The following is a 12,800-nucleotide window of genomic DNA, read 5'->3' on the forward strand; positions in this document are numbered from 1 at the left end:
ACGGAATCGAGTATGACGATCATCCAGCTATGATACAATGATATGAGTTATTAGGGATGTTACCTTCATTGCTGAATTCTGTGGTGATTTAAGAGGCCGATACGGGACCGGTAAATGTTGCACGTGTGGAGGGCTACATCTAGCGCGGGAGGGGTGGCGACAGCATCTTTCTGGCGGTGGCGCTTGTCTAACTCGGTATGCAGTCGGGCTAACTTGAAAGTATTGACACCTTCTCGTGTGGTGCTCTTCCAAGCGTTACAGTGTGGACTGGTCGTCTCCCAGGTGAGGGAGTCGACTTGGCACTTTTTCTGGTTTGTCTTGAGACTATCCTTATACCTTTTCCGTTGCCCGCCAGTGTTACGTTTAAAATTCGTTAGGTGACTGTAAAGCACCTCCTTTGGCAATCTATTGTCGTCCATGCGCGCAACATGGCCAGCCCAACGTAGTTTTTCATGAAGAATGGGAGCCTCGATGCTGCAACAGTTGGTGTCAGCTAGAATAATGGCATTTGTTCTCTTGTCCTTCCAGCGAACTATGGAGGATGGAACATACATTACTGTTCATTGGTGAAAGTTTTGAAGTGCCTTGAGGTGCCTCCTGTATGTAACCTATGTCTGAATGTCATATAGCAGGGTAGGGTGGACCCCTGCTCGATATACGTGCAGCTTTGTAGATAATTTCAGCTCCCTTTAACTGAAGACATGGGTACGAAGTCTGCCAAAACCTTGAGATGCGCATCTGATCCGATGTTGAATCTTTTCATCGATGTCCGCGGTGGTGGACAGGTGGTACCCGAGCTACTGAAAGTGTGTAACATTAATTCGCTTTCAGTGTGAGTGACGAGGGTGAGGTCGTCTGCATACTGAAGTTCAGTAATGGAGCTGCCAACACCTTTGATCCTGCCTAGAGTCGTCTAAGTTGAAAAGACCCTTCATCTGTTGGCTAAATTGGCACTTGCACGAACAAGAGAGGCAGCCAAGTAAATGGAAAGAGAGTTGGTACCAGTACATACCTTTGGCTTACCCCCGTTTGGGTGGGGAAGAACTCAGACTGGGTGCCATTGTGCAGAACACTGCCGTTCATGCCATCGTGGAGTTGCCTCACAATAGCAATGAATTTTGGTTGGCAGCCAAAACGACTGAAGGCTTCCCTTTTGACCTAGTCGAAGACCTTGGTAAGGTCGATGAAGGCCATGTACAGGTCACGACGCTGTTTTCTGCACTTTTTCTGTATCTGGTGACAGCGAAGATCATATCAGTTGTGCCATGTGATGGTCTAAGCTCTAAGGCCACTGAGATTTTGGGAGGAAATTTTCCGGATCAGGAAGAAGTCTCTTTAGGAGGACTTGAGTGATAATCTTGTTAGTTACGGACAGTCACGAGATCCTGCAGTAGTTACTATAATCTGACTGGTCTCTATTCTTCTTACAATATTGAGGATGGAGGCGTCTATAAGAGCTTGGGGAATTTCCTCCTTTTCCCATATATTCTCCAAGAAAGAATGGAGACAGCTGGTAAGCGGAGGACCTCCTGCTTCATACACCTCGTCTGGGATTCCATCAGGCTCTGAGGCTTTGATATTTTTCATCTGTTTGTTGGCAGTAACTACCTCATCCAAGGATGAAGGATAGCTGAGGTTGCTCAGTTCTGAGTGCTGAGGGACCTGCTGGGTAGTCAGGATATCCATATTGGTGTTTCAGTTGGGCAGCTAATGGTAGTGCTCTTTCCAGTACTGAAGGATGCCCTTTTCGTCTTTAATTAGGGAGTTACCGTCAGATGAGCAAAGGGGAACTGTGCCATGAGCGAGTGGGCAATAAAATGTTATAGTGGAATTGAAAAATTTGGGCATCTTGTATTGATATGCAAGTTTTTGCATTTCTCATGTTTTATTTTTCAACTATTCGTTGTTTAGGTTGCGATATTTGCACTGGGCCACCGCCTTCTTCTTGTGGAACGTATCTGCTTATTACGTTGATTTCCGAGTCATTTTCATCAAAACAGCCCTGGTGCATTATTTCGATCTGGCCGAGGGTCTCTGCATGGTTTTTATCATGACAGTATCGAAAATACCCCATATGGAACTGAGATTTGGGTTGTTTCTTGTCAGACTGTTTATCTATCCATGTTCGAGCTACCACTGGATCCTCCTGATGCTTATTGTTAAAACCTCTTCTGGAAGCTTTGTTGCTTTTGCCGTTTTGGGGCGACGTGAAGTGAGAGTTTGACACTCATGAGCCGATGATCAGTATCACAGTAATCTGAGCCACGCATGGCTCAGGTGATGAGGACATCTCGGCTAATTCTTTCTCTGACAATGATGTAGTCAATGTTATGTCAGTGTTTGGATCGTGAGTGTAGCCACAAAACCCTTGAGCTTGTCGGCCTGCCTAAACACGGTAGTGATGAAATTGAGGTTGTGTGCAGCACACTTGCTGTTAAGGAGCAGGCTGTTGGAATTACACTTGCCTACTCCGTTTCTCTCTATGATTCCCTGCTATATGTCAGCATCTCTTCCAGCTCTGGCATTTAAGTCACCTAGGAGCACAACCTTATCTTCTCTGGGGATCGAGGCTAGCACTCTGTCAAGGTCAGCATAAAAGGCTTCCTTGCTGCCATTCTCTGCATCCAGTGTTGTCATATGCACTGACGAAGAAGGCATGACGTAAGTGATTCAGTGGGAATCGGAGCATCATGAGGCACTTGTTGATCCCAACAGCTATTTCAGTTAACCTGCGTAGGATGGATTGGCGAATGGCAAATCCAACTCCATAAATGCGGTTTCTCTCCTCAACAGGTTTACGCTTCCAGAAGAAGGTATAATCATGCCCCTGTTCTGTGAGTCGACCCTCGTGAGGGAGCCGAGACTCACTAATGGCTGCTATGTCGATGTTATACCTAGACAGCTCTTTTGTCACAAGAGCAGTTTTTTCAGGACGTTCATTTGTGCCAGTATCCAGAAGGGCCCTGACATTCCATGCAGTGACCATAAGAGATTGTATAGTTTGTTTTTTTCTTTGGTCTGTGATTATGATTGTGTTTTAGACAGCATAAGGGTGACCTTGCTAGGTGCGGTTGCCCAGTCAGGCTGGTTCTTTAGGCAGGCTAATTTTAGGGCACCTTTTCTAGCCCCCTCCCCATGTGGGTGAGCAGAGTGGCTCCTCGAAGGGGCTGGTAAGTCGCATAGACAGGACCGGATTGCGCTGCTGCCAAGATCCCAGCACATAAACGACCATCTCAACTATGCCAGCCCTGTGCAGAGTTGTGACTAGAGACCGCCGGCAGTCATCTCTGCCTGTCCCCGTCGCCACCGTCCGTCGCCATAGGGCTTTTCGCGGTATAGGGATATAGAGCAATGGGGGATTTGATGATGAGAAGTACTGTATGATGAGCTAGATGATGGCTGCGAGTGAGTTTATTTATGTAATGAGGCAGGAGCGGAGGCTGCAACCACACATCTTCGGCTCTCCCTTTTACTGATTCCATGGTGCAAGTAAATGGGAATTGCCTTAGTAACTTGTCCTTCTTGCATTGCCTTTATTCGCCGGTGAGTCATTGGGTTCCCATGTTGGTTACCTCTTCCGCCTATACCGCCGTTGGGGTCTTACCGGAGCTTTGTAAGCATGTCTGTCTGGGGCCCACTGCTGCTTCGAGTTCCCCTGTTGATCTAGCCAGGGCCCACGAGGCACCCAGTTACAGTGTGTTGCCACGAGGAGGCAGAGTAGGAGTCTTGGTGGTGAAGAGGCTGTTTACTGGCAGGGGAAGACTTATGCAAGTTGCTTCCCTGCTCGCCGTGAGGGCTTGCCTTTCGGTAGCTGAAAGCGAGTGGAAGCAAACAGTGCTTGCATCTTAACACTAACATAATGCTGCCACACTATACTCATTACACCATCCTGCCCTCGCGCGCACACACACACACACACACGTACACGTCAACACTACCATCACGTCAAAACCATGGCAACACTACCACCACGCCAACACATCCACCACGTCCACACCACGTCAAAACTACTACCACGCCCACACTACCACCACGTCCACCCTACAGTATCACCACGTCAACATTACTACCACGCCAACATTACTACCACGCCCTCACCTAGTCCACACTACCACCTCGTCCACACTACCACTCCGTCCACACCTAGTCCACACTACCACCTCGTCCACACTACCACTACGTTCACAGTACCACCACGTCTACACCACGTTAACACTACCACCACGTCTACACTACCACCACATCCACACAACCACTACACCGTCACTACCACCACGTCCACATTACCGCCACACTCGTACTACAATACAACTATATCCAATCCTACACACCCTCATTACCACAACATCACCACGTTCATACCACATCACATCCACTTTTATTGAGCCATTACTACTACCACACCACAACCACGCTCACACTACTGGCAAAGGTGTGGGTTCATTATAAGGTCATTATTTCGTAGGAAAGAAAAATTTCTTGTGTATTCCTGACAATTTCTTGAAAAACAAATCTTCTCACTTATTGGTCACCGTCTAGATTTATACTCTGATGAGAATAATATTTCCAACCATCTTGAATATGATTTCCAGGAATAATGCAGAGTCGTGATTCTTTTCTAGAGACGCCTCTCCAACACAACAATATGAAGTACTGTATATTATTATTCCCGTGTTCTTTTTTTCTTTTTTATCTATTACTAGTTGCGGCAAGTAGGATCAGCTGTTTACTCTTCCACATCCCGTTTATAACATGCACTCACCATGGAGTCTGTAGATACAATATTACACAATAAGTCAGTTAGGCACATGACGCTTTATCCTTGCTTCTGGTCGTTGTGATGACACTTTCATGTCACTTTCTACATTTGTCATGCACCATCCTCACCTACCATCCCCTCCCTGTCTTGAGGTTTATCTTTTCCTTGATACACCGCAGACAATTAAAGTAAGAGAAGAGTAAAAATAATTAAGAATAAAACTCTAATACAAAGGCATCTTGTCACGGCCACAGTTTTATTAATGATACATAATTTAGGCTTTAAGCCGGACGACAAACATCAAGTATAAATAACCACACAGTATTAGGTTCTCTTGATATGAACAATACCAGTAAGCTCGCCGGTAGAAGCTCTTAAGGGTAAATAAAACAAACTTGTGTGCGGAGTTACAAAATAAATCACGGTATGTGTTTGGTTCTAATTGGTTGTATTTTCTTGATAATTAGTATTCATGTTACTACTGTATGTATATTCTGTATGCTGTATTTATATTATGCTATGTATATTATGTATGTGCTCCATTTATGTATTATTTATTTAGCCTAGCTAGTAGCGTGTGGCAATGTATTTATCAATGTCCCACATGCTTAATTAATGTGCCTGGCGACGTATGGAAGCTGCTAATGTATCACTTGCCATACGTCGTCTATAGAGCAGTTGACAAGCAGATAGGTTGAAGAGTGCTACTCCCCTTGTGTACATATCTCTTATCCAGTAAATCGAACCTACAAAATCTATACAGGTGTTTGTGTTCGCTCCTGTATATTGAACTTATTACCCAGAACACGAACAACTACTACTTCTACAAATACTATTACTTTTATATTCATTAATATTGTTCTGAATATTTCACATTCTATCATTATTCATTAATTGAAGTGTAATTAAGTATCATTCTTAACGAAATGAGATTTCAAATTAATTCTTACAAGTCTTATCAATTCAAGGTGTTTATGAAGCCCTCAACAGTTTTCCCTTTGGGTAGGTAAAACACAGCCTCCATGTCCATACCCTTCACGAAGCCCAACTCCTCAAACTTCACCCCATCCCTATTATAAGAGGTGCTGAAAGCAAAATACGGAAGGAGGCCATCCCTATATATCTTGGGAATTAGGCGCAAAGCGAAAGAACTTAGGCCTTGACCACGGTACTCTGGCACGATGAATTTGTTGCCTAACATCCCGTTGTTGTATAAATAACACCACCCCACAAGTTGGTCTTCAGAGGCGGGATCACTATCTCCCCGCTTACGGAGAGCCACTGACGGGACGCTCTGGAGCAAAGTCTCAAGGCCAGTCTGGCTTTCAGTCCATCGGTATTTCCAGGACGACATCACCGTTGGAGTGTCCTTAGGCCGAAGAGTGTCCAGGTAGAATCCTTCAGGAATGCTGTACTGATAGAGAAAAAACATGTAAATTATATCGAAAATAAGAAGCAAGAATACAATAGGTAAATAAGGAAAACTACAAATGTACATTAATAAAAGCTAAATATATGCTAATAAGGACATTAAATAGATTAAACTCTGAGTACGAGGATCTAAATTCTTACACTCACAGGTTTCTGATCTTCTTACTCAAGGGGATAAAGTTCTGTCTGAAAACAATGATCATTTAACTTACTGGTAATGAGGCAGTTTTGTGGCCCGATGTACAAGCATACGGGAATCATCGAAAATATGAGCCTCAACGTCTCTATCACCGAGTAATTGGTTCTTCGCCATGCTCACCAGCTGTAGGGAGGTAGATTATATATATATATATATATATATATATATATATATATATATATATATATATATATATATATATATATATATATATATATATATATGCGCGTCGTTTGCTGTCACAAGATAGCAAAATATAACTAAAGTAGTTTAAGTAATGTTAAGTAAGATTGATCCACATTATCGTTTAGGACCTGTTAGACGTTTCCAAAAAAGAAAAAATACGTAAAAGTTGTCGACAATCGGCAATTATCGACAATTATGAATGACCGGGGCTCGGTAATGATACATAACTCTACCTTATTGGAGATTAACTGGAACTGTTACGAACGAACCTTGCTGGAGATGGTCTTGGGACTGATACTAAAGAACACAGGTTTCCTCCAGTCCAACCCAGGCAACGAGCCAAGCATCCTTGCCACCTCCTCATCCTTCTCTTCCGTGTTCCAGAACACTGACAAACTCTGCACCTTTTTCTGGACGACACAATACAAGAGGTTAATATACGGGCACCACAGTTACCCCACAGACCTGACAAACAAAGTTTTGTGCAACAATTATGCAAATTTAGGTAAACAACCGTAAATGTGAGCTTGACAAGGTGTACCTACAGTTCCGTGTAACAGAGTGGTGATCCATTGACATTAATTTCATCAGTTTAGGCATTGAATCTTACAGTTTGGATGTTAGTTAGTGTGAGGAGGACATTGATGTTACTCTGCAGTAGGTCTTACTGTGAGGTCCAGTCCTGGTTTACTCTCTTCGTCAAATCTGACTCCACTCCACTGGTGCCTCAGCCAAGCCTCCCATTCATCATTCTTAATTAAAATAAATATTTGTTCAAGCCCCTTTCTTTATTTTAACCTAATATTATTGGGATAATTTATATGATTATCGATGGTTTACTTAATTGAAGTCGCATTTGCAAGGAGGAACATTTCTTTATTGTTCTTTATTGAGGTATTAGATGATGGGCAATGGATACCAGGTATTGGGAGAGAGACAGAGGAAGAAAGATGATGCGATAATGGGAACACGCGACAACCTCCCTTATTGTTATATGAATTACTGATATACAGTTATGGGTGAGTGAATCTGATGTGTTCTAGTCTAGTGCATGTACGTTACGGCCGACGTATACATGATAATACATGCACGAGTATATACATATGGTGCATGGATAATCTGTGCGAACCAGATCAATGTATTATTTTGTAAGGTATAGTACATATATGGCGGGTACATTATATACACACATACAAGAAGAGGACACATGAAGCAAGAACAAGATAAGTGACAGGGAAGAGATACAGTAAATTACAGTACTTAGGGATAGCTTGAAAACAGTTCTCTGAATTATTCCCTTTGATCACAACATATTAACGTATTCCAAACAAACACACATTCATTGTAGAGTACAGGTAGAGTTATGACGAAGAGGTGACATAATATGAAACTGCAACACCAGACTTACCGTACTGAAGGCTGGAGTAGCCACCACCAGAGAGGAACACCCACTGTCACCAACACTGCGTTCTGGCACGTACAACATGGTTCCTAATTTCTCTGTTAACCCATAACGTATTCCTGCCTCCACCGTCCCATGTAGCTGCCGGGGTTAGAGTCATTATTTCAAAGGCAAGAAATTCGAGTTAGTAATGAGTGGGTATTTTCACTTGTTATCTCTGATATTTTCTTATACAGGGTATTCTTATTCTCTAGTGACGTCTGTTTAATACCAAACACTATATTTTTTTATGTATATTGTAACCTAACCCAACCTAACCTAACCTAATTTATATTTTCATGAAAAAATCAACTACTGTATAGTCAATATATTTATCTTATATATGAATATTTCCCTGCATAGAAGAAACATCTGCTTTTTTACAATTGAGATTGAAAATACGTCAATTCTAACGTCACTTGCTGCTTAGTAAGCTCACACGAGACTTAAACATCAAGGGCAATCACCCATGTAAGCAGTATCGATTATAATGGAATTATAACATATATACCATAAGTCAACCCTTACCATTTTTGTACGTTACATCAACCAAGAGAAATTAACCAATTTACCTTTGCATCCTAAAGCTAGGCTTGGTTAGGGTTTAATACATTTGGTTATGTTAGGTGAATGTTAGGACGTTGGTAGTTGGGGTTAACTTAGTGTTTTCTTAGTTTACGTCTGATAAAGTTAGTGTTTGCTGGGGCTGGCTGGCTCTTTGCGTCATATTTTTATGTCGGAGCCTCCGTCGTGCTCGTGGTAATTTCCAAACATTACAAAAGGTGATAACTCACAATGACAGAGTTGGGCAGGTGGGATGCTAGCCTCTGCTTCAGCATTGGTAGATCCTTCCCGTACACACACCTGAGGTAGTTGCCAGCCATCACCTGTAGGGTTACATATTTTTATTGACAAACATATACTTGTACCTGCAGTAACAAACAAACACACATAAACAAACACACAATAAACACCTGTATTATGTAACTCTTTCCCTAAGGCACCCGACTGTTGGCGAGGGGAAGAAAGACCTAAAATAATCAAAGGCATTCTGTTGAGGTTCTGACCAGACAAGAAAGGTGTTCCTTATATTTAAGAATGGTGATGGGAGAATGTGCAATATTGGAGTTTATGACTGATGGAACGATAAAAACCTAACGTAATCCGCAGAAGTAAGTGAGGGGGAAGGCCCGTAAGCCACGCCCTACGTCTATAGCTACTGACAAGTGATCGTGGGCCCTTTGTGCCCGGTGGCGAGTCCGGTGGTACAGTTTACCGAGGCGTGAAAGTTCGAACGCTTGTGCTTGGCGAGCGCGCAACCGCCGTCCAGCTGACAGAGTACAGCGACATCGTTTTCCAGATGGTCGTGGTTGTTATAATCATGGTCGTGGTTGTTATAATCATGGTCGTGGTTGATATAATCATGGTCGTGGTTGATATAATCATTGTCGTGGTTGTTATAATCATGGTCGTGGTAGTTATAATCATGGTCGTGGTTGTTATAATCATGGTCGTGGTTGTTATAATCATGGTCGTGGTTGTTATAATCATGGTCGTGTTTGTTATAACCATGGTCGTGGTTGTTATAATCATGGTCGTGGTTGTTATAATCATAGTCGTGGTTGTTATAATCATGGTTGGGTGACATAATCATAGTCGTGGTTGTTATAATCATGGTCGTGGGATATAATCATTGATAATCAATCAATCGTAGTCGTGGTTGTTATAATCATGGTCGTGGTTGATATAATCATTGTCGTGGTTGTTATAATCATGGTCGTGGTTGTTATAATCATAGTCGTGGTTGTTATAATCATGGTCCTGGTTGTTATAATCATGGTCGTGTTTGTTATAATCATGGTCGTGGTTGTTATAACCATGGTCGTGGTTGTTATAATCATAGTCGTGGTTGTTATAATCATGGTCCTGGTTGTTATAATCATGGTCGTGGTTGTTATAATCATGGTCCTGGTTGTTATAATCATGGTCGTGGTTGTTATAATCATAGTCGTGGTTGTTATAATCATGGTTGGGTGACATAATCATAGTCGTGGTTGTTATAATCATGGTCGTGGTTGATATGATCATAGTCGTGGTTGTTATAATCATGGTCGTGGTAGTTATAATCATGGTCGTGGTTGTTATAATCATGGTTCTGGTTGTTATAATCATGGTCGTGGTTATAATCATGGTAGTGGTTGTTATAATCATGGTTGTGGTCGTTATAATCATGGTCGTGGTTGTTATAATCATGGTCCTGGTTGTTATAATCATGGTCGTGGTCGTGATACTCACAGTATCTAATATACTATAAGAAGGAATAGAATAAAGGGTAGAATAATTAGTTAAAGAAATATTCGCCATAAGGAGAGGTTAAAATCATAAAAAAAAATATTATGAATCACCGATGATCATTCCGAGATAAATTATATTATGAAGAGAAGTGACCTTGATTCTGGTTAGATTAGTCACCATCTGCTTAAGTCAGTGGTTCCCAACCCCACTTTTTTATCACAAATTTCTTCATGTCCCCCACCCGTTAATTGTTTAGTATGATATAACAATATCAGTTTTGAAGAAGTATAACATAAAAAATTGTATCTTTCAAATAAAACTAAAGGGTTTAACTTCAAATTTAATCAAATAAAATCCATTTTATAATGTGTATAACATATCTACCATCAGATTAAATAAATTCAATTACAATCAATTAATGAGACCCTTGAGCCTGATGTCTACTGCAAAGAGATTTTATCCGAGGCAGAAATTTTGTTAATTTCAATCTCAAGTCGCCTCGTTTAGTGATATCCAGTCGGTTTCTTTTCTTCAGTAATAAGTCATTCACAGCACTAAATCCACATTCCACTAAGTATGACGATGGGAATGGTAACAGTAGTTTTCTTGCCAAACTACTTGTATTTGGATATTTAGCTTGTGTTTCTTCACAGAGCCACATCATTGTTCCTTTTATTTTGAACAGGGCTTTAATCGAGTCATCATTTTGTAATTCTGAAAGTTCTCCTTGATACTCCATGGTTACATCTGACAGATCCACTAGCATTATTCTTAAGTGCTCCACAATAACAAGACAAGTAGCATCTGTTACCTCACATTTATTCAGCCAATAAAATTGTTCAAATTTTTGGACAGAAATATTTTCTTGGGATAATTCCAGAAATGATATAAAGCCAAATATCTTGGCCTTTGAATTAACAAGAGTCATATTTGTTCCTTGGAGCTCCTTATTTAAGACATTGAGTTTTTCAAATATATCTGCTAAATAACTGACAAGTGCTTTACCATCAACTGTCAGTAACAGAGTCATATAAGGTTTGTCATCCAAGAACTCACTAAGAATATCAAATAATTCCATGAATCTTTTCAGGCAATTCCCATTTGATAACCACCTTACATCAGTATGAAGTAATAATCTTACATAGTCTGCATTTTGATCCTTGCAAAATTGTTTGAAAAGACGCTCACATTTGGCATTAGCTTTTATAGTGTTGATGCATTTTATAACTGCATTCAATGTCTCGTTTAGAACAGGGGAAACTTTTTTGGAAACTAAATTCTGTCTATGAATAACACAATGCACTAACAACATTTGGGGATTGTCGTCTTTCAATAATTTTAAAACTCCATTTTTCTTGCCCATCATCACTGGAGCACCGTCTGCAGCACAAGATATAATGTTCTCCATTGGTATCTGCTTATCATCTAAATATGTTTTTAATTTCTTATATATATATCAATTGCAATAGTGGTGGTTTCTAATGCTTCGCAAAATAGCATATCCTCAATAAATTCTCCATTATCAACATATCTTACATAGGCCATTAACAGAGCTTCACTATCTCTTACAGTTGATTCGTCCAACTGTATTGAAAAATTTGTATATTTTAATTTTTCAACAAGTTGTACTTCTACATCACAACTCATTTCATCAATCCTGCTACTAACAGTATTATTACTGAGCGGCATGCTTTTGAGATCTTGGTCATCTTTTTCAAGAACTACTTTCAGAAAAGTTGATATTGCGGGCTTAATTAAATTCTCCCCTATTGTATGATTTTTGCCACATTTTGCTATGAGAAGAGAAATTTCATAACTAGCCTCAAGACCACGATCCTTGCTTGCACTTCTTGCAGAGAACAATGAATTTATTGTTGATCTTTTTTCAAACTTCTCCTTTACGGATTTAAAATACTCCAGTTTTGAATTAACATGAATACTGTGTTTTGCCTTCAAATGATTTTCGAGACGACCTCTCTTCATGGATTCATTAGTCAAACATTGGTGGCACAACAGACAAAAAGGCAACCTTTCATCATGAGTTGCTGGTATGAACCCAAACAGCAAGTACTCATCTGAATACTGGCGAACTTTTTTTTTTGGCGTGCACACTGTTCATTTTATGCATCATGGGGGTAACTGAAAAGTGAAAATAAAATATTTATATACTTAGGAAAATAAATTTAATATCTAACTTCTGTAACATACAAGGCACAATGTCAATATGCAGTTGCCATTTCAAGTAAATATTGAGCTTTATATTCACAGTTTTAAATTAATGTTACTGTGACAAGATCAATGAATGATTATTTTTATACATTATTTTCAGAGAATAACAAGATCAATAATCATAATGAAAAGCACTTTAACCAGCCCTCTCAGTGAAGCTACAAAACAGAGACATATAGTGAGCTTTGTCAGATCAAACTAGCGCCAGTAGAAAAACATACACCTATGAGATTGTTGTTTGTAAATGTGAGACTATGTTA

At 40.5% G+C, this 12,800-nt stretch overlaps 2 protein-coding genes across 4 annotated transcripts; both read right to left on the reverse strand.

The window, feature by feature from the left end:
- Positions 1-5,496: 5,496 nt before the first annotated feature.
- On the reverse strand, positions 5,497-8,899 carry LOC121871293. Of its 3 annotated transcripts, none has more exons than XM_042373509.1 (5): positions 8,811-8,899; positions 7,984-8,118; positions 6,845-6,985; positions 6,403-6,512; positions 5,497-6,168 (listed from the first exon to the last, which is right to left on the reverse strand). In XM_042373509.1, the coding sequence occupies exons 1-5, from the start codon at positions 8,853-8,855 to the stop codon at positions 5,718-5,720; spliced, it is 882 nt and encodes a 293-aa protein (XP_042229443.1). In that variant the 5' UTR covers positions 8,856-8,899; the 3' UTR covers positions 5,497-5,717. The 3 variants fall into 3 exon arrangements, with proteins under 3 accessions (XP_042229443.1, XP_042229446.1, XP_042229445.1); XM_042373512.1 differs by having other exon boundaries at positions 5,497-6,173; XM_042373511.1 differs by lacking the exon at positions 6,845-6,985.
- Positions 8,900-10,726: 1,827 nt separating this feature from the next.
- LOC121871343 (SCAN domain-containing protein 3-like) lies at positions 10,727-11,719 on the reverse strand. The gene has a single exon (XM_042373562.1). It carries the CDS (start codon positions 11,717-11,719, stop codon positions 10,727-10,729), a length of 993 nt encoding a protein of 330 aa, XP_042229496.1.
- Positions 11,720-12,800: the final 1,081 nt, after the last annotated feature.

This window comes from Homarus americanus, unplaced genomic scaffold (genome assembly GCF_018991925.1).
Source record: "Homarus americanus isolate GMGI-L3 unplaced genomic scaffold, GMGI_Hamer_2.0 scaffold45698, whole genome shotgun sequence".
Lineage (NCBI taxonomy): Eukaryota > Metazoa > Arthropoda > Malacostraca > Decapoda > Nephropidae > Homarus > Homarus americanus.

Bases quoted from the DNA above. Each gene is read 5' to 3' on its own strand.
- LOC121871293 (XM_042373509.1), bottom strand. From the start codon at position 8,855: ATGCTGAAGCAGAGGCTAGCATCCCACCTGCCCAACTCTGTCATT. The intron at 6,986-7,983 runs GTAAGTCTGGTG...TGTGTCGTCCAG, and splicing joins CTACTCCAGCCTTCAGTACG to AAAAAGGTGCAGAGTTTGTC. The intron at 6,513-6,844 runs GTTCGTTCGTAA...ACCTCCCTACAG, and splicing joins CCAAGACCATCTCCAGCAAG to CTGGTGAGCATGGCGAAGAA.
- LOC121871343 (XM_042373562.1), bottom strand. From the start codon at position 11,719: ATGGAGAACATTATATCTTGTGCTGCAGACGGTGCTCCAGTGATGATG.